This window comes from Psammomys obesus, unplaced genomic scaffold (assembly GCF_907164565.1).
Source record: "Psammomys obesus unplaced genomic scaffold, mPsaObe1.curated_primary_1811, whole genome shotgun sequence".
Taxonomy (NCBI): Eukaryota; Metazoa; Chordata; class Mammalia; order Rodentia; family Muridae; genus Psammomys; species Psammomys obesus.
Genome location: NW_026596057.1, coordinates 2581687 through 2603845, shown reverse-complemented (window position 1 = coordinate 2603845; position 22159 = coordinate 2581687). Strand labels below are relative to the sequence as shown.

Here is a 22159-nt window from a genome sequence, read left to right as displayed (position 1 = left end):
TGTTTGGCTGATTCTTTTCACCACCAATGCCAAGAGGGCAACACCAGGGGTGGAAGAGGACAGTCTCCAGGCACTTCAGAGTACTTCCAGATTGTTGGGACTGTAAGATGTGTTTATAGACAACTGGCCTTGTCCTTGCCTGCCCAGCCACCTTTCTTCCTCACTTAGCCAAACAGGACAGGATGCTACCAAAGATGCTCTCGTCCTGACGATATTTATGTGCAGACAGTGGACACTCTAGGCACCGTTGCTACACAAGAGATCACTCACAATTTGTGCTTTGTTGTGATCAAGTGCAGCCACTAAGAATATACCTCAGCAAGGAAAGTACATCAACCTAAAGTCAACCTAGGTCCAAGACAGCAGAATCACTTTCCAGGAATCAGAGTTCAAAGCACCACCAGCAATCCACTGAGTATCTCTTCTCCCTTAATGGCATCCCACCGCCCCTTTGCCAGAAGAACATTCGGCTTGCTGGAAGACACCAGCTTAGTCTCAGAGGCAGAATGCATGGTTTCATGATGACATGTCTCTAGGTGAGCCCTCTATTGGAGTACTAGCTGAAGATATCATCCAACACCACCACCCTGACGTGCTGAGAAACAGCAGCTTTTGTGCCGGTGACTTGGAAGGCTCTAGGGTTCTTAGACATACCAAGGAGTTTCAGATGCATGTCCAATCTTGTGGGAAGAACTCTAGGAGCCAGGGAAAGGTTGACATTGATTTCATAGAGCCAGATGTCTATCATGATCCCAATTTTGCCTGAAAGAGGTCAGCGTGTTCACTTTAGAATCTGTGGGATTAAGGGGCCAGGGGGAGCCTCACGTCCAGCACAAGATCAGCAGGTCTGGTCAGCCGCCTAGGAGTTTAGAATCCAGACAGGGTGGCATTTCCTCTGAGCCCAGATATCTACAAAATAGCCTGTGGTCATTAGAACTATAAGACTGTTAAAGAAAAAAAAAAAGAAGAAGAAGAGGGAAGGAAAAAAGAGAAACTATAATCTTTCATTGTTCCCTTTGTCTTTACAATAAACACTCAATGTTGGACTAGGCTGGACTTGGGGACTTTCCAGTTTCCCTGTGAGGCTGGGCATTTTGCATTCAAAACAAATTAGTTCCTTAAACTCTGAATCAATTGTCAAAAAAATGTAGGAAAGTATTTTCCCACGGGGCAAACATTTGCAGTAAAACTGGAAATGTTCAACTTGATTATAATGTTTCACGAAAAGGTCAGCATGGGGACTGGGAGCTGTACCTTTAGGACGTTAACTCCGTTCGCAGACAGGGTGACAAGGGGAGAGTCAGAGTGGCCAGGATTGCCATGGACATGCTGCTCAGATCACATGTCGCTGGGCCGGCAGCAGAAGAGCACAGCATGTGCACAGAAAGACAAACAAATGTGTGCAGATGTGGGCACATCCACATACTTCAGAGGTTCTGGAACCACATGAGCTTCCTGAAGCTCGGGCACCTGCAGTTCCGAGGACATGAATGGTACCCTTTGCTGGGATGTACACTGGGTGAAACACAAATTATGGTGCTATCTACAGCAGGGGATTGCAGTTCAGTGGGAGATAATGTAGTATCACTAGGAGAAGCTCCGGAAAGATGCACCTGCAGAGGTTTCTCCTCATCCTGAAATCCCGACCCAAGGCATGAACGAAATTTAATATATCCTCAAGCAATTCCAATAGGCCACAAACTGACACCCTGATCTCCTGCAGACACAGTGTTTTCAACTTGGATTAAAGGCTTAAAGTTTTCAAATATTCAAGCCAAGTAAAAACAATGATGTCTCCTTGATGTCCACTATCATCTTCTATAACTGCCCTCTAATAGTTTTGACATCATGCTTTAGATTCTATATTTTACTCTAGATCTCAGAATGGAGTTTCCTAGCCTTCCCCAAGATGAAGAGCAAACAGAAATCTTCCCTCAGATTTAAACAGGAATGAGAAGAATAGGAAAATGGCTCATCAGGGAAGTGCCTGCTCCTGGGACACCAGGCCTATTTGCTGACTCTCACAGCCCAGCAATCTTGGGCAGGCCTCTGTTAGCTCTGGCTAGGCCCCCTAGTTTGTTCAGTTTATCAGATCTGCTGGGCTCATCGCCCATGGGGAAGTGAGTCAAATTCTGAAACACTCTTTTCATCAACCAAAAGTTGTCATTTGGTTGAATTCTTAGGGCAAGCCCCTTTCTTTCAGTAAGTCCAAGTGTGATTCATCTTGGGGGATGATCATTTACTATGAAGACTGGGAAAATTTGGCTTCAATCTCAGGCTCAAAAGATCCAAATTCTGTCTCTCTTGTAAATCACAGTAGGTTCACCTTCTGTAATTGGAAATTTGGAGACTGACCTCAGTTTCTAAAGTAGATCCGGATACAGTATCTCCACCACACTGATGTAAAGTCTTGACAATCAAAGAGTCTAAATCAGTCTCAATTCCCTATAAGTTCTGGTATTAGTTTTGATTTCACAAATCCAAAGGTGTAGACTGGGCTTCCTCTCAAAGCCGAGGAAACTCACAATTTGGATGCTAATTTCTGAGGTCAATGCCATTCAGAGCCTCATTATTTGGCAATGATGAGCACAAAGAACACAGATTTGTATTTAAAAAAAGTATTCGTGACCCACAAACTAAATATTCCTGGTTATCCAGTATTATTTTACATATATGGTACTCAATAAGATATCAGTCCTAGGTGAGAAGCCTAGGATTACATCCATGGAAAGCTGAAAACACTCACCCTGGACTGACTTTATATAGGTTGAGATGACATGTTCCCTCACAAAAAAAAAAAAAAAAAAAAAAGAAATGTAAGTTTTCCCAGATTACATCCTGAATATGCTTTGATGCCAAAAGGACAGATTAATTATTACACATTATGTATTAATGTGTATAAAAAGTTTAGAGCCAAGGGAATTTAGAGCCAACACATTACCTGTAAATTCTATTGCAAATGAAAATATCATTTATAGTAAGATATCCATATTTCCAAATCCAATTCAAAGCATGTATGCACTCAGGCAAAGTATGTTACTTCAAATCCTGATTTCTGAATCCAAGCAAGTGGAACTTCTACTCTCTATTCCAATGCTCCTTTGAGAGTTACATAAAACAACGAATATCCTTTGTATCTGATACACAGCAGGTGCTTAATAAAAGACTGTTAGTGTGCTAATAGTTGTCAACACGATTGCCAATACAAATTAATTTCTTTGAGGTTCTGCTGGGCTACAAATTAATTTCTTTGAGGTTCTGTCGTGGACAAGACCGGGACAGAATGGCAACAATATGAACTCTACTTACAACCCCTGACTCCACAATTGTGCTCTAGTGGAGGCCCTAGTAGTTCACCTGCTTTTACGCTCTCATGACTTCAAGCCAAGAACACCTGTTTCCAGGCAATGCTAGATGAAATAAATGCACAGTTTCCTCCATCCAACAGGGAGGAGATTTCAATCTGCAGAAGGATGTGACTAGAGTGTGTTAGCTCTTTCTAGGAATGGTACACACCTGCCCAAGGAGCTAGGATGTGGTGGTCCCACCATCCCAGAGCTAAGGAGGCCCCAGCTGCTGCTCCAAGTATTTTTAGCTGCATTATTTATGGGAACACCTGCCTGAAAATTCTAGACAGAGCTCAGTCTGAGAGAGGAGGGGTATTGGGACACCTAAACATTGCTAGTCTTTACCTATTCTCTGGCATTTCAGGGCCTCCCTCTTCCCCAAAGACTGGCTGGCCCTGAGCAGTAGAGAAAAGTCTCCAAAGAAACACCCTGAAAGCCCTATTTCACATAGAAGCTCTCAAGAAATATTAGTGCCTGAAGGGAGAAAGGGAAAGGAGGAAAAGATGTAATTACATTATAATCTCAAAAAAGTAAATTTTTTAAAAGCAGAGAAGGAGGGAGAGAGAGAGAAATATTAGTACCACTGCCCTGCAACAGCACGTGACCACAGAACATCTCCCCTGGAGGCTACTGACACATCAGTCACCCTCAGCTATATTTCCGGTGGTGGCATACTGCCACCAATATGGTTTCCTTTATTGTTACCAGTAGGAAAACTGACAGAGAGACATGTGTTACAGAAACAGCGTTCTCTTTCTATACCGGTTTGCTCCATTCTCAAACATGATACTCTGCAACCTCCTATTGACTTCACTTCCACCCACTCTCCAACTCTTAGCCCCAACTTCTGCCCCTTACTTCCAGTCTCGACCATCACTGAGGGGAAAGCAACTGTTCCCCTCCTCTAGGATCGCATGCCGTCTGCATCCCGGTATTTAATATTTTATATATAGTTCACATTGATCCGTCTGGTACCTACAGTATGCTCAGCAAATTGAAAGAATGCTTTGTAAGTCTTGCAGGAAAGAAACGGTGTGCACATTAGCCCTTTTGGACCCATTGAATGGTTCCTAACTTCGTACTGGGCACGCACTAGGTGTGGAGTAAAAGCTAACAGGCTGGCTGAAAGACCCTTTTCAATTCTTCCTGCAATCTGCCATTAGTAAAATGTTTACAGATCAAGATCCTTGCTGCTGGCACTTAGGTCTGGCTCACCAGGTCATGCTTTCTCTGCACATTCTGCCTTGGGCTAAATTGCCTAATTTTTCAATATTTAGGCTTCATGTTCTGTTCAAAGGGTAAGGAGCTTATTATTTATTTAACTCACAAGAGTCTTAAGTGACTGAGTGTTTATGAAAGGGTCTGCGATCCCAGGATGAATGATGTTGCATTTAGCGCAGAGCACCTCTGCCTAACACAGATCAGTGGGTGGCGAGGACAAAGACATACACATAAAAACACTACTTGGCAGTCACTACACACGCCATTTAGGTATGATCTGAAAACGTCTTGCTGGCATAATTCTTAAGCAGACTGTCTTTGTATTTAATGACCCAAATATGCCAGGCACATGCCTCGAAGAAGCAAGTGAGATTTAACAAAACAGCAATTTCGTTAACCTTCTTCTCCGCCCACCAAAATAATCTGTGCTGTGGCCTCTGACCTCTCTGAATGGCTGCTTTGAGAGACTGGAGTTAGCACAGGCCTTGGTGGATAATCATGTCATGCTGTAGAGATTAGAAGAGGCTTGGAATACAGATACAAATGGCAGTCTGAGCTGTAGGTCCACAGGCCCAGCGCCTTCAAGGCAGAATGCAAGCAGGAAGGCAAGGGAGCTGTACTGGCTAACATTTGTAAGTCAGAAGAGGTTTCAAACAATTCAAAGAAATCCATTTTGAAAGAGAAACTAAAAGTGACCCAGTCTACTATTGTTCTTTGAAAGCATGGACCAGTTGAACATAGGCAGATCTCTTAGAGTTACACATTCATCATTTGACAAATACTTATTAAATATCCTCCCATGATCTCATAGAGGTTCTTTCCTGTTTCAGACAGGTGCAATCCTAACACCATAAAGAGATTCTTGGAGCAGCTAAAAAAAATCATCAACCCCTGCAAGGCGTAGCTTCAACCTCAGGGTTTACAGACCCTTGAGACCACTAGGCTTTTTCAAACCATCATGAGCAGGACACTTCAACAAGAACAAATGTCACAATTCAGTGATCTTCATCAATCCTCTGCAGTTTGGGAAGGTCTCCTTCCACTGACTACCAAAAACACCAGCATTTCTCCTGTTTCTCCTGAAGATACAAGATATGAGCAGCTGAGCACCTGCGTGAGACTTATAAAAATCTTTTAATAAGGGAACCATCACTTGAGAAACCCAAGAAAAGTCACACCCACTCATTTGTTCACCTCCTCTCTGACCAGGGTTTATGGTCAGCACTGTGTGTAGAACTGGCTGGGTAAGTTAGGTGCCTTGGGAGACATTGAGATGTCTGGTGCCATCCCAGCTCAAGAGAAACTAAGAAAAAAAAATCAGTAGGAAAATTACAATGCTTATTTTACAGATGAATAAGCAGTGACATGGACAGTTAAGGGCTTCATGTTAAATAGATTTTATTCTATTATAAAACCATAACATAAAGTTATCAAAAATAAAAAAAGATGAAAAGGCACAGAACCAGAAAGCAAAATATTTTAGTTTGAGTCCTGGTTCAAACCCCTGTCCAGACCAGTCCAGTCCAGAGCCCTGTCATGAGGCTGGACTTCTTCATCTAAAAAGCCAGCCCTACCAACTCGAGGATGGCGTGATTCCATCACTTGTGGAGAATAAGGTTGCTAACTAAATCTGAAGAACTAAGTCTCTGGATCATAGGATTGAATTAGAATTACTATTTGAAGAATTTAAGGTCTGTGTAAAGCAATAGGGAAGCTGTTCCATCTCCATAGCACTGATGCCTTTCTTCATAGGTGATGCCCAGGCCCAAACGTGACAACAATGTCCTCCTCTGTAGATATTACAACTGCCATTTCTGCCACCTGAGGAATAATGACAAGGAGAGCTGGTGTCCTTCTATCTCCAGGTCCTGAGTCTTCCACTCAGGACTGTCCCACAGAGTAATAAGTGCCTGCAAGAACCTCATAGGTAGAGTCAACGATCCATGCCTGTTGCAAGGGATAGGGTTGTAGCCAGTGTGTAAAGAATTTAGTTACAGGTGTACTAGACAAAGTGCTCTCCACAGACCGTTTGCAAACCCTCTTCCAGCTTAGCTTCCTGTATCTATGAATTTTCTGGGAACCTAGTTTCCCTTATTGAGCTAACTGGTGACTCTAAACTGCTAATAACAATAACTTATAGTCAATTTGTTAGCACTAACTTCCAAAAAGAACAATATAGATTAAGGCAGAAATCTCCAAGTTTGTATTTTTAAAAACAGACCATTTAATGATTCCACCGCACTGTTTCCCTTCCTAGGCATATTCTCTGAACTTGGATAATGGAGGTTGCTGGTTCCTAATTTGCCAAGTGACCAGGTCATTTTGTAGCCTGTGAGCTGTAAGATCTTCTATGCAGAGATCTCACAGAAGGCCTAGAATTGAATCCTTTTATATTTATTTAATTTTCCCCCTTCTTGCTTCGAAGTATCATTTGTTCTCTCTACTTTTATTTTTGTGTCCCAAGAGGCACAGGTGGTTCTTATTTCAAGCTGTAGGAGAGATTCTGCTATTCAAAGATTAATGAATAAAGAGAGCCTTGTAAATAGATTAGCATGATAATGGTCATAATGCTCTCTGCTGCCTTCTGTGCCTACTTCAGTCTGTGTGCCTTGAAACTGCCTCCCCTCCCCCAGGCTTGGGACCACTCTCCCCTCTTTCCCACCAACCAGTTCTCCTATTTGAATTCTAGGAAGACAAAGTGACCCTGAAGACAGGCAGCTGCAGAGAGAGAGAGAGAGAGAGAGAGAGAGAGAGAGAGAAGAAAGAGAAAGGACACAGTGGAGAATTGAAAAATACTTAAAAATCAGTTGTACTTAAGGATAATGGCATCTGCACAGAAGGCACCTACAAAGAAAATAGCAGACTTCACTGTTTGGGGTCGGGACTATAGCTCAGTAGTGGTGTGTTTGCCTAACCTGCGTGAGGCTCTGCCTTTGATTCCCAGCACTGCAATTATCACACGACAATAACAACAATAGCAATGACTAGGATAGTTCTTTCAAAGGACAGAACTGTTGAACTGTTGCACACCTTCAAGCATTCCCTTTCAGTGTTCAGCTCACTGAACTGTATTCCCTTCTCTCTGCTTTAATCTAGAAGCACGTACGTGGCTTTTCTGCATGACTATATAGGGACAAAATTAAGGAGGCTTTTCCATGAAACCTTTACTAAGGCCCCTCCCTGAATACAGGATGCGTGGGATTCCTTGAGCTGCACTGGGTATCAGAACAAGGCGGGAATCCCTGTGCTCACAGGCCTGTCTATCCATGTCCCTTCTTAATCCTACTTGCATGCCTGGGCTTTGCATCAGTGAGGATGTGTGTGACTTTCAAGGAAAAGCCCCTCTAGAGAGATGCCATGAAGATCTCCAGGCGGTGTGGATTGAGGCAGGAAGGCAGAATCAGACCCTGCCACCGGGAGAGAGTCTGGAAGCCTAGACTGGCAGAACCTCGGCACCTGGGTTTGTCTGCTTGGATGGAAACTCCAACCACAGCAGAAGCCGCTGAGCCGATCAGGCAAAGAGCCCACACACACACCAGGCCAGGAAACACAGCCGCTTCCCTCCCTTTGTCTCCAAAGACCTGCCTGCCTTTTCCCTCATTTGAAGAGAGCCCAGAGTACCAGGAGCCAGGCTGACCCCCTGCCTCCCCACGTCGATTAACATCCCCTCCACCTCACACCGACCCCCATCAGGGCACACATTACCCCCACCCCACCTCCTTTCTCTGTGCCTGCTGCTATCAACCGGGAAAGGGGAATCTAAAAATAAAGCCAGGGCCAGAGTGTGTACCACTCGATTGGGCTCCTGTGTTCACAGATCTGCTTATTTTGGCCTATCTCTCCCCAGCGATAAGGCCGCTAACAGCCTGTTATCAGCCAGTCGGTGAAAATGTGCTCCAGCCTGATTAGGCCTCAGTCTTTGCCAAGGTTATAAACAGCCGTTATCGTTTTCCCGAACAGAATAATCCGGACAGTATCAGCTCAGAAACATATGGGCCACACAGAGAAGATAGCCGCTGACGGACACTTCATTTTAATTGTAACGAGTGGGTCGCAGCAGCCTGTAGACAGGCAGCGCCGCCCGATTGGCAGCGGGGCTCCTTCCCTTTCTTTCTTTTTCTTTTTGTAAATCCCTTCTTCGACCCGAGTTCCCGGTGCCTAAGCAACTCATATTCTGGGTGGAATAATGAACTGGCCCCTACCCCAGATGTTACCAGTCACCAAGCATGACCTTTCCCTAAAAGGCAGATGGGGCCTTTCTGATTCTGTTCTGTAGTGGGGGGAAAAATCATCAAGAGGAAACCCATACAGTTCTCTGTTCCCCACCCACACAACACACATTCAGCGATATAACCTGTATTACCTCTTCAACCCGCCTCCCTCGTCCCCTCCTCCGTGCACCACCAGGTGTCCATAAGACCACCCCCCCTACTCAGCCCACCTCCATCCCCGTTTCTGAATACCAGGCTCTTCATGGGCCAAGGCTGAATATTTGTGGAGAATCCATAGCCATCCCTTTGCCTTCCCTATACAGACATTCGTGAGCCAAGACTGGTTGTGAGGAAGATAAGGACACACAGATGGAGGTGCTTTGTCGTGAAAGCTGGGGTGAAAGGTTTTGCTGTGTGTCTCTAGACCAGCACAGACAGTCTTGATGGCAGAGACTTCAGACCCGAGCCACTGTTCTGTTGGCATGGAGCCAGCAGCCACCTTACTCTTGCCCGGAGTAATACATTTTACTCCCCTCTGAGTGACACCTAAAACAATGTGGTGGGAAAGGGACTGAAGAGAATGGAAGCAGAGTCCATAGCAAAGGGTCCCAGGAAGCAGGTGCCCCTCTCCTCGCCAGTAGGCTCACCTCAGGGCCTAACTGCTATTGTACTGCATCTCACACCTGGCTGGCCAGATGGGGTCACTGAGAGCAGGTGGGACTCTGAGGATGATAAACACCCCACCTTGCACCAGCTGGCAACGTTCATTCTCTTATTCTGCATTCATCATTCCGGGCCTCAAGCAACTAAGCATCTCCGAGTTGTTTTTCCTTGCTGACACACTTTTCTAGTTTGCTCTCTTTCTCTTCCTTATATTCCCACATATCTTCCCCATGTTATTGTAAAAACCTGGCAGCACCTTTCACTAATAGTCCTTATACTCAATGCATTCCACTGACTGTATAAATTCCTCCAGATGAAACTCAGCTCCTGGTGACTTTCTAATAAGGATAACCAAGGAAGAATCACAAAGGCCAAAAAGATAAAGAGATGTGGTTCACAAAGAATCCCCAAAAGCTCACATAGGTTTCACCTCTCTTTTCTGGGCTTCAGTTTCCAATTCTGCAGATAGGATGATATTGCTTTCCCCTGGAAGAACGATTAGCAAGACCCAGCATGCACTGAGCACTGACGTATGTGCCGTGTTGGTTTAACCATGAGACAAAGGTGCTCGTGTGAGCCTCAGACTAATTCGGGGACTCATTCAGTAGCCCGATGACTGCTGAGCCCCTGTAATTCCAGGGTCCCACGGATCCCCAACAGCCCACATGAAGGCAACACCCTTATGCCGTCCTTGCAGAGGTATGTGAGAAGCTTGTCCACCTACCCCATCTCCACGCAGTCCCTCGGGACACAGGAAATACCCAGCCGGGTCCTGAGAACTGGTCACCATCAACTGAAAATTGAGTCCCTGGTAAGATTCCCGCAATAACATCCAACTCAAAAGGGAAAGAAGACAGAGGTTCCAAGAACAGTTGAAAGGAGCCAGAAGTACACTGTTGTTTTAATTCTTATTTTCCCCATGGCTTTTCAACCCCCACATTTGTTCTACCACCCTCCCAACAAAATCTAGCTTGGATTGCTTTGCAAAATCACTAAGGGGCTGGCCAGCAGGCCGTGCAAGATGCTCCAGTGGGTGGCACGCACAGCATCTAGGTGGCCTTAGCTCGGTGCCGTGACAGAATTTCAAGGTTATGAAGGCCTTTCCTAGATTTGATACTAGTCTCTGAAGATATCTAGGGATCATGTGAGCCCTTCTCAGAAAGCAGGAGTTGGGGCCCAGCGGCAACCGACACAAACTAGCATGCTTCCCCCTCATTTTTCTACTTTCATTTTCTTAGTCTTCCTGTTTCAGGGAACCCAGTTTTGTTCCCTCACCATTTAGGGCTAACTAGAACTAACCCCCCCCCTCCAAAAAATAAGCAGGCAGCCAGGCCTGTTTCTCTGGAGCCTGACTTCTCCATTCTGTCTACAACTCGTTGGGGCTGAGGGGTCTCCACTGACTTAGAAACTGGACTGGCTTACTCAGGGCCACAGAAGAGGAGCCGATGGAGCTTTCAGAGCAGGAGAAGGTGGCAAGAGAAACAGCGAATGTCTGGCCTGCCGCCATCACACTTCTGCTGTGCGGATGAGACTGCGGTTTGACAGGTGCCATGAGGGCTGTGCCTTTGGCCTCAGTGCCATTGCTGAGTCTCCTGGGTGTCCCTATGAACGTAAACACCTTAAGGACTTATTTCCTCCAGGCTGTATGTATTCCTAAGCACCCAGAGTCCGATTTAGATATAGAAAACACTGGATGAAGAGAAAGAACAAATTGAACCAAAATCTGCCCAGATTGATGTCCACGCCTTAGAGGAAGTCTACATTTAAAACTCAGCTGCGGACAACTATCTATATCCGCCTGGGCTATTTCCTTAAGAGTCTCAGTTTCCCCAGCTCTAGAATGGTAGCATAGATTTGTCATGGAGATTATATAGACTCAGTTACTCAGCCTGACTCCTGATGCATAACAGCCACCTAATAATAGCTATTTATGTGGGCTCTGGCCCCAACACCTCTTCAACCATGCTTGGCTGCTCTGAGCAAAGACGCCCTGGCAGCCCAGGACCTCTGGTTCGGACTGCTGCTTTGCTGCAGCTACTGTCGTTGCTTGAGTCTGTGGCCTGCAGCAGGCTGAGGTCACGTGGCTAGGAGCCATGCCAACGATCCGATGTGGCAAGGCAAAACCGAGGCATGCCGTGAGAGCACTGTAGCTTCTGCTATCCGGCACTGCGTGGGCCTCCCTGACTGTGACTGCCCCAGTGCCCCTGCTCTGGTCACCATGGCACGATCTGAAACATTACCTTGGTTCATTGTCCTCAGATTCTGCTGGGCTGGACATTAAACCATGCTATGGGAAGACACCGAATGACTTTGATTTGCCTATGGTAGTGTCTTAGCTCTCCTCTGGGAGCAGCTGAATGCATTTACTCTTCCTCTAGTGTCCTTTCAGTCTGGAGGTTTGCTTTGCTTTCCCTTTCCTGGAGAGAGAGATTCTTAAACCCATTTGCATTCCCAAGACAAGCTCTTAGGCATAAATTCATTTCAGCGTGGGGGTCCTCTATTCTCTCTCTTTCCTCTCCCCATGAAGCTGGGTGAATTCATAAGTAGCTCTAGTGTTTCCAGCACTGGAATCTTATATAAGACAGGATTACAGCAGATAGAGCCTCTCCCTCTCTCTTCTTCTTCTTCCCTCTCTCCCTTTCACCTTCCCTCCTTCCCCCCACCCCCATGTATTAGTCTCATCAGTACAAGATCATTTTCACATCCGTGCTCTATAGATGTGCCCTACCCAGGCTTAGTCAGTGCTATCTTTCCTGGCCTCCTGTGGGAATAGTGCCAAACAAAATAACAAAATATTCTTTTGGTAAGGTAAGTTAAAACCTTGGGAAGATTTAAAGCTGGGCTTCATGTCATCGACACTCCCTTCTGCAATCTGTATTCCAATCTCGGTGCTGGCAGAGCTGAGCGGAATAGCTAAGGTCGCATAACAGATCCAGTACTTACTGACTTCCCTGACATTTTGCTGCTTCATGTTGCCCAAGTGACTTGCCTTTCAGCCTCCAAAGGCCCTGCAGTCCCTTCCAGCTCCCCCCCTCAGATGGCAAACATGTAGAAGGCAGTCCAGGAACTCAGGACAAGAAAGGACAGGACTCAGGTCACCCCTTGAATACACAACTGGGGTTAGGGTCCTCATTTTGTAAAGTGGCTTCTTTCTTTTCCTTGAGTATTTTATAAGGCTACATTCCTTCTACATATGGCATGGAAGTAGGACCTATGCATCAGGGAGTTTGAGGAGTCTTAATGAAGATTCTCCTTCTCTGTGATGCTACGCAGGGCTGATAGACTCAGTGTACTCAAACCTTCCTACTTCTTGTTATTACTTAAATCTGGGAGTGCCTTATTTAAACTCATAAAGTTTTGAGGCCACAAGCTATTAGGGTGTTGGCTCACCAAATAGAATCTCAAGACACACTCCAATGACTTGTGCTCAAAAACAGATGTATTAAATATGCGCCCTAAGAATACCTACTGTTGTAGGAGGACACAAGAATAAGCAGGAATACAGCACCCCAGTTCCTGCAAGGTTTATTGTAATCAAAGAAAAGCAGAAGTACTGAAAGGGGTGAGGGTGAACTCATGTTCTGACCTACTGTAACAACTGGCATGCGTGCTCTAGTCAGACCCACTAGCAGGCTGTAAAGGCTTGCTTTTCAATCATGTAACACTTGCTCATCTTAACAGAAAGATGGTAAATAAGGGAATTGAGTATATCATATGTCTGAACGGTGCCACCTACTGCAGAGTTCACAGAAGGAAACCTGGGAGGCAGCTACAGGTTAAGGGCGCAGTGACCTATCCTGATGCTAAGAAGAAAAAGGACACGTGGTCACATGACCAATAACACTAAGTAATCAAAGGCAAAGGGGATTAAAAAAAAAAAAGGCATGATGGCTCCACAAAAATACTTCAGAGATGGCCTTCAGTGTCTTGCTTAAAACAAACAAACGAATACATAAATAAAATTACGAAACTCAGGCAATCAAAAGCCAAAGGGCTATTAAAACTCGATCTCTCTGGACAGCATATTAGCTTGATTATCTCAAGACATGCTACCTGTGGCCATCAGACTCTTTAGCACTGAACACCGCATCATTGTTACCCCTCATACACAGGTATCTGTGAGTCAGGTCACAACAGGGGTGACCAGGCGCTAGGAGCAACATATTTCGTTGTTTTCAATGTCTACTTCTAAAACCTTCAGGCAAGGTTGGAAAAGAAAATCTCCAATACAAATTGAAAATTAAAGACAAGTAGATGGTTTCTCAAAATTAAACTTGTCACATAAGAAAATTATAATCAAAATCATCTCCGTGATTCAAGTCTTTCAGTGTGTTTAGTCACATACACACACACACACACACACACACACACACACACACACACACACACACACACGGCTCCGCACAGACATATGGAAAGCAAGCAGGCAAAACATATTAGCACTTGGTCATCAGGTAATACTAACTGTGGCTTCAAAAGGAGATATGCTCACAAGCCTGCAGACGGAAGCAGGTCAATACAACAGTTTTCAGTATATTGCAAAGTATTGAAAGGTTACATACAGATATTTGGAGACAGATATGCTGTATTCTCTGGGAAACAGTCATAAAAAATAAAACTATAGTCATATAATTTATAGTAACTCTAGTTTTGGAGTGTTGGTTATGTTTTTTTTTTTTTAATTACCAACCATTGTCCATATTACTTATTTAAAGATTATTTTTTTCTAGGTCAGTTACAGAACTATATAAGTGAGTGACTCTCAACTAGGGTGACTGTGTCTCCTAGCAGGCATCTGGCAATATCTGGGGGTGCTGGGATGCAGCTGAACAACCTATAGTGTACTGAACCACAAGAAATTAGGTGACCTCAACAGTAATGGTGCTGAAACTACACAATCCTTATGCAGATTATCATTCAGCATTACAAGATCTCTCAAATCATGTCCCCCAAACTTTTAAACTTTTAAGAAGTGAAGAGAGAAAGAAGAAGAAAGGAAGGAATGAAGGAGGAAAGAAAGAAAGAGAGAGAGAGAAAGAAGAGAGAGGGGGAGAGCTGGGAGAAGAAAGGTTAAGGGACACAATCGAAGAACTCTTTTAGTATCATTTGCTTATCAAAAGTATATCTGGAGGGCTGGAGATATGGCTTATAAGCAGTTATGAGTACTGACTACTATTCCAGAGGACCAGGGTTCAATTCCCAGCAGCCATACAAGGGTTCACAAGCACCTTTAACTCCAGTCCCACAGAATCTGACACCCTCCTCTGGCCTCAGTGGGCACTGCACATACACAGTACACAGACATACATTCAGGCAAACACTAACACACATAAAATACAAATAAATAAAATCTAAAGCAAAAGGTACAGTTGTGATTTGCTACAAATATTACTTCATCATCAAACATGTTCCTAAAGCCTTCCATCTGGATTTGCATTGTACCACACACTCAAAAAAAAAAAAAAAAAAAAAAAAATGCTGGCCAGTCATCAGAAGCCTGAGGAGAAAATGAGGAAACATTTACCTGGAGACAGGCCCAGCTGAACACAGGAATATGTATACTGACCAATTGGACTAAAATCAAATAATGTAATATACACAAAAATTAACTTTTTAGTTAGTGAAAAATAAACCCATCTGGTTTACCCAGTCCAATATGTGCGTACCCATCCAATCATATAGCATCAGATCTCTGGAACTCAGTAACACAATAATATTATTTTTGAGATCAGTTAGGGCCCAAATCGTGCGTGCTCTGGCTTTAATATTAATAAGTTTTGTAACTAGCAGTTTCTCGTAGCTCCGAATTCTTGAGCACAACTAGAAAGGGCACTTATCCTGAAAAATCTAATAAATTTACAGTTTTATATACTTCCTTCAATTGTAAAAGTCTTGTTCAATAAACTTTAAAATGCCACTATAGAGCAATAACACAGACAGTATAAACCCAGCCCTGGGAAAGCTGTGCGACCAGAAATTGTTCCCCTTTCTGCTACAGCAATAAAGTTTTATATGTTTGAACTGACTGTAAAAAGGTTTGAATGTTGGCAACTGGGGAATAATCTGTCTTCTTTATAGTTATTATCATATTTCCCACAAGACCCCTTGGTCTGTGTCAATCCTTCTTGTATATGACACCTTTGTACTGTCAGCGAAAGCAAGTCTACTTTCCTTTTTTTTTTTTTAACTATAGGACTTGTATCTGTTTTCCTTCAGATTACAGCTAACAGGAATAAATTATTTCTGACAAGCATCTATTGCAGCATTTTACCAAATAAAGCCGGTTGTGACTGTGTCTCCAGGAGTGGGGGGGGGGGGGCGCTCCTTCCTTCTCCTTCCCCCTTTTTCTCTCAACTGATTCAAATGCAATTCAGGGCTGGTTAAATTGGAGGAAATGCCAATAAAAAGAGATTTGTAGGAAAGTTGCTCTGAATGGCAGAGCCAGTGGAACATGGTGCTTCAGTCCTCCTGGGTGCCATTGGATCTGTGTGGAGGAGTGAGGGAAGGCAGGAGGAGGGATCATCCCTCTCCTCAAGACCGCTCTCAGACCTACGAGCACTGCTACTACATGGAACCAAATGGGCCCTTTCCTGGACTCAGATTGATGACAAGTGGGGAAGGGGTCTGGGTGCAATCAGCGTGGAAGGTAACCAGGTACACGTGGGCTCTCAGGTGACCAGTCATTATGGCTGAAAGAAATTTAGGTTCAAGTTAATAAATAACCATGCTGCATGTGTCTGGTCATAATAAGGAGAGGCATAGACCTTACTCTGTAGTCCCTCTACACCACGGCTCAACAGCAGACACAGAGACCTCGTCCCAGTAACCCATTCCCTGAAGCAACTGTGCTAAACATTCTCCCTCATCTCAGACATCTACAGCACTATCCTGATGTTTTTCTGTCTTCCTCCCTTTGCACTTGATTTCAGAAAAAAAAAAAAAAAAAACACACACAAACTGAGGGACGATTCTTCCCACCTTTAGAAACATAACAAAGTTATGAATGGGTATTTGTAAATATCAAGATTCATAAAATCAGAAGACAAATATGTGGTTACGTATCAATACAAAGGTCACAATACATTAATTATTTCCATGCAACAAAATAGACAAGGTCTCTCCCAGACTGCAAGATTAGTCACATGAATCTAGACACATTGATATACACATGCATATACAGTATCTATACATCTGTGTGCAAGCACTCAACTACAACTCCACCCATCTGACAGCTCTGGTAGGAAGGGCACATATCAAACAGTGTCTATGAACAGAGCAACTGCACCAAAATCAGTTGGTGCCAAGTAAAATGAAGTAAATACAATCCTCGTCCTTCAGTGAGTCAGAAAAGGCTTGAGCTTCTGATTCATCTCTGTGAGCTTGGGACATCTCCTTCCTAATTGTTGCCTCTCTATGGAAGGTCAGGCTCGCAAAGACAAGCTACCTTTTTCCAGCTCAGCCAAAACCAAACAAACAAGTAAATCATGTTGTGATGTGAGGGTGTGCCTTGTTCCCCTCAGTTCCCTCTACTGCCCTTGACACAGAAGAGCCACACAAACTGCACCATCTAACAAAAGTGCATCAACATCAGCCTTAATGGCTTTTAAATTCCAGCTGCAACTGAAAATCTACGATTCCATCATCATCATTCCTTTAGCTTTCCTGGTGTCCTCTCCACACACTTTGCTTACGGAGTCAAAGTTTACTAATTGTTTGCCATCCAATAGGTTCTTGGAGAGATCTAAAGATTTTATGAGCAAAGTCAAAAAGAAGCATTGTGGCTGATGATAACAAAAGGCAGTGTGATATCAAGAACCCATGGGACAGATACCTGTTTTCAAGTTATCAAAAAAAAATTCTGCAGAAAGATAGCCCATGGGTGCCATAGTGGCACAAATATTATGGCAGTAACCAACCCCTTTATAATTAGTTTTAAGGCCCACTCCACAAGAGGAGATTCGCGGCTGTAACTACAAATCTAACCAAGAACTTATGCTTACGGAGCACACACTCCCAAGAGTAAACTTATTAATAATATTTTATTAAATGGGCACAGTATCAGACCACCCTCTAAATGTGTGTGTCTGTGCTTATAAATAAGTACAGCCCTCAGTCCATATCAGAGAAATTTCTCTGTGCAATAGACAATAGTTTATATAACAACTCACAACTGATTGAAGTGCAGAGAATAAATGTCCATTACAAATAGAACACCTACATCACTGGTTCACGATTCTCAGGGATCACTGCAGAAGGGCAGCAGAAAAAAGAGCCAGAGGGGCAGACAGATCCATAAGGAAACTGTGTCTTCTGGACATGACCAAACTACTACAACCAAGAATTCCCAGCAACTACTGCTACCTGTGAAAAAGATCAAACTAGTCAACATTCTCATATGGAGAAGGGGGAGGTTGGTTCACATACCCCTTGTCCCCCGGTTGAGGAAATGATGACAGTTGGTGGCTTCTGGGAGAGGGCGTGCCAGTTTACTTTAAGGGTGTGGCCCCTGGTATACACTCCCTCTGCGTATATGGCAGCTCAAACTAGACTCAGTGAGTTATTAACTAGAATAAACACACAAGTTAATAGAGCTGGAATGATGACTCAGTGGTTAAGAGCTCTTCCTGTTCTTGCAGAAGGCTGGGATTCAGTTCCCTGAATCCATAGGGTAGCGCAAAACCATAACACTAATTTCAAAGAACCTGATGCTCTCTCCTGACTCCACAGACACCAAGTACACATGTGGTATACATACATCCATGCCTGCAAAACTATCATAAGCATATAATAGACAGATCGTTTAAAAATAAATAGTAAGAACAGGAGGCTGGAAGCAGATAGGGAGGCCCTGAGAGATCCAAGGGATGAATATAATCAAAATACATTGCATGGAATTTTGAAAGAATTAACAAAAGTATTATAATCTTTTAAAACGTTTTGAACTCGCACGTAAGAACACTAGAATATAAAACAATGTCAACCTCTGAAACCCCTACATCGCTGTTACATACAGCAGGGCAAAGCTGAGAGGTTTAGTTTTTAATTATCAGTTTGTTGTTGCTGCTGTTGCATCTCACTTTGTAGCCTAGGCTGACCCAGAAAGGAACTCACTAGATGTAGCCTAGGCTGGCATGGAGCTCAGGGATTAATGGTGATCTTCTCCCTACCTCCCCGAGGGAACACAGCATGCTCAGCTATGGACACATTTGACCTCAGAGAAGGAAAGCAGGTAATGCTGTTGGCTAAAAGGCCTTGTTTCTGGGGTAAAGGTCCTTACCCAAATAATAACATTCCTGTGTTCCTCACAGCATGCCACGTTTTGACCGGTTTGTTTACTCTTGTTTAAAATTTTATAAAGTACTTTCATAGTCATATCATTGATGCAGAAATTCACAACCAGAGAAACTGAATTTCACTTCTGGGGCCCCCTGTTGACTAACGTGGCAGCCTTCTGATGTGCTCCATTCATCTCAGCAAGGCTGTCTGGGCCCCTGCATCAACCCATCGGCTACAGGTCTAGCCGACATGGTCACCTATGACACCAGTACAGCCGGCACCGTACTAAACCAGGAATGGAAAGAGGACCACAGGGCCTCTTAGGCCTCAGCTCACCAGTAAAACCATCTCAGTCCAGTCCACTGTAACAAGTGCACGGAATCACCAGGGATCCTGGCGTCACTCCCAAGTAAGCAAAGCCCTCAAGCCTCCGGTGGAGAATTCAGCAGAGACTGGCGCTCCCCTGACATGCCCAACCTGCTTCTTCCTAAGCCAGCCATGCTGGCACATTCTGTCTCACACCACCACCACGGGGACGTGAGGCCCCTCAAGAGCTGCCAGGCTCTCTGATGTACAGGCTGCTAATGCAGCATTATTAAGAACACGTTTGTCTCCGCTCCTCTAAGCACGCCGGTTCCCTGCCTGAAGGAAAGCCCCGTCCAGGTTCCCACAGAGGGACCCAGCAAAATGCCCTGGAACCCACAAAGGGAAATCAGCATGCCAGGGGTTAAGCACACCCTGTAATAAGCATCTCTGTTCCGGCGTGTTGCGAAAGCCCATTACCTCCCGCCACATTACCTCATTCATTTCTTATATGCGGATGGTTTATTTTCCCATGAGCACCCTGGCTCTCAGTATTAAGTCCCCTCCTTCGCCTCTATTTCTCTATCCATCACATTTAACACTCTGACAGTAACAGTCTATAATGTTTCTATTCTACAAAACCGCTCTGTCAACTCCAGGCTTCCAGAGCAGCAACTGAGGAAAATAAATAACATCAACGCCAGCGACGACAGCATCACAGCTCCCGTTCTGCTGGGCCTTTTTTTTTTTTTTAATATTATGAGAGAAAGAGAGAGAGAGAGAAAGAGAGGAGGGGATAAGGAATGAGGGACAGTGAGAGCAAAGGAGAGAAAAATTTTCCTTCTTATACTTAAAAGACCTGAAGGGTCCATCTAGGCATTTATTTCCCATTCAGACAAAGGAGTGATTTCCCCTCTCTGCTCTCTCGTCCCGTGGCCCCCTCCCCCTTTCCCTTCCTCTATGCCTTGCAGAAGACTGATATTTCCTATGCTGCCCTCAATCTACCTGCACCAGAGAAGCAAAGCAACGCGGGGCGGAGAGCATGAGCAGGAGCCCTCTCACCTAGAGAGTGCCTCCCAGAGGTCCTGGGAGAAGAGGGGGCGGTTCTCAGTCCACCACCTTGGTTCTGGGAGAAGACAGCGGGGAAGGAACACTCTGGAACCCAGAAGCAGGTTGGAAAGGAAGAAAACTGTCACGACTGAAAGATAAAACAATCTGGAAGATTCGTCTCCTGTTCCCGGAGCTTTATCAAAACTAGTTCTATTTCCATCAGGTTGGGTGGCTATCTTCTAAAAATGTGTTTTGCTTCTATCTACCTTCTTTTTAAAAATACCTAGATAGGAGAGATAGATAGAATCCTGGATTTTATTTCGGTCTCCTTTTCATGAATGGAATCATTTACCCAATGAATGCCAGTTACCACCCAGGACCTACCAGTCAGGAGCACTACCGGGAACCAGGCCCGTTCTACCTACACCTAGTCTGCCCAGCTTTTTAAATTCTCCAGTCTCTTCCTCCTAATTTTACTGTGCTCCTAAGGTTCCCTCAGTTCTAAGGTTGTACACCACCACAGTTAAGGACACAGGGAAGTCAAGTTTGACCAGGCACTAGCTCAGGTCGGTTTTAGGGCCCTCCATGCAGCTCTTATACAACAGAGTGGACCCTGGGCCATATGGTGGCTGTATTAACATGCTGTCTCTGGCCAGTAAGAATTCAGAGCATATTGGCGGTTAGCACGTGTAGATCCTGGAGAATTAAACATCTACACAGTAAAAATGAACCTAAAATAAAGGCCTGCTAGGGCTGCTCTGGAGATTCTGATGAGTCAGTATCTCCCCAGAGCTAAGAGCCTGGGCTTTCTTCACTGTGCTGCTGTCCGGCTCTGAGCTGTTTCAAACATGGCAATCCTGCCAGCACTGGCTTCCGAATGGCAAGACATAACTATAAAGAAACAAATGCAGGACAAGGAAAAAAAAAAAAAAAAAGAAGGAAAGAAACAGACTCTCATCGACCACTGCCAAGCAGACATCTGTAATTCCTTCTCTCCCCTCACCACACTGCTTCTCAGGAAACAATGGAAGGTGCTGTGTATAAAAAAATACTTCGATAAATAAGAAATACTCTGAGTATTATTATCTTTGCCAACAGAACGATTCGCATAGAGTGAAGAAGCTCGTCTGTGTCTTGAGGCTCAGCTGTGGGACTCTTATTCCCACCTGCCATAGCTAACTAGAGGCCATGGTTTTGTGTTTTATTTTGTTTCTTTCTTCTTCCTTTTCTTCTCAAATGAGGCAGAGCAAAGAATATACTAGGGACCATGAGAGATTCACTCAGGTAGATTCCCCACCCCTGCCTGTTTCTCCCATCCTTAAACAGGGGGAGACCGACCCCCGAAAATTCAAGCCAGTTAGTATAAAACCTGAGAGTAACACTAACATACCAAGAGAAGTGGAGACACAAAAGACCATTAAGATCGAACAGGACATAGCAAGTCCGATAGCTGGTGGCAAAACCAACCGGCTCCTGACGCTTCATTTCTGGCCTAGTGCAATTCCAAAGGCCACAAACCGGCTAACCTATCGAATCAAGATCATTTCTGTTTTTGCGACGTTTTTAGGATATGTGTGTGAGGCGGGGTAACATTAAGACTACAACCAGGATAGACCACAACATTACTTGTTCTAAGTGACCCTAGTTCACTAGTGCCGACAGTTCTCCTTGACACCTTCCTTTTTCTACTCTGGTGACAGAAGGCAAAGGTAGCCTCAGCGCATGAAATGGCTAAAGGTTGTCCCCCAGGGAGGAATGAGCTTTTCATAATTTTTTTTTCCTTGAAACTGACATTTAGGGCTCCAATGTGTAAAGAAAGTATCACAGAGAAAAAATGGGGACAATTATTCAAGAGTTTATAATTACTGAAGAGGGAGGCCATCTGAATTAATAGGTCAGTGGGGTGGTTCTGCCAGGAATAGCGCTTGCTGTAAATCCTGCTGACCTGAGTTTGAATCCCAGAACCCATGTGGTATAAGGGGGTAACTGAATCCTGAAAACTGTCCTCTGACCTCCACATGAGTGCTATGGCATAACTTACACACACACACACACACACACACACACACACACACACACACACACACA

The 22159-nt window shown here is 44.4% G+C and overlaps 1 protein-coding gene across 1 annotated transcript in view; it reads right to left on the bottom strand.

Moving 5' to 3' along the window:
- LOC129689247 (pre-B-cell leukemia transcription factor 1-like) overlaps positions 1–12413 on the bottom strand; it is a 67451-nt gene extending 55038 nt beyond the window's left edge. The window contains exons 1-2 of the mRNA XM_055624370.1: positions 12263–12413; positions 10865–11044 (exon numbers count right to left, since the gene is read on the bottom strand). Coding sequence (XP_055480345.1) covers positions 10865–11044; positions 12263–12413 — 331 coding nt within the window. The remainder of the gene's footprint in view (positions 1–10864; positions 11045–12262) is intronic.
- Positions 12414–22159: the final 9746 nt, after the last annotated feature.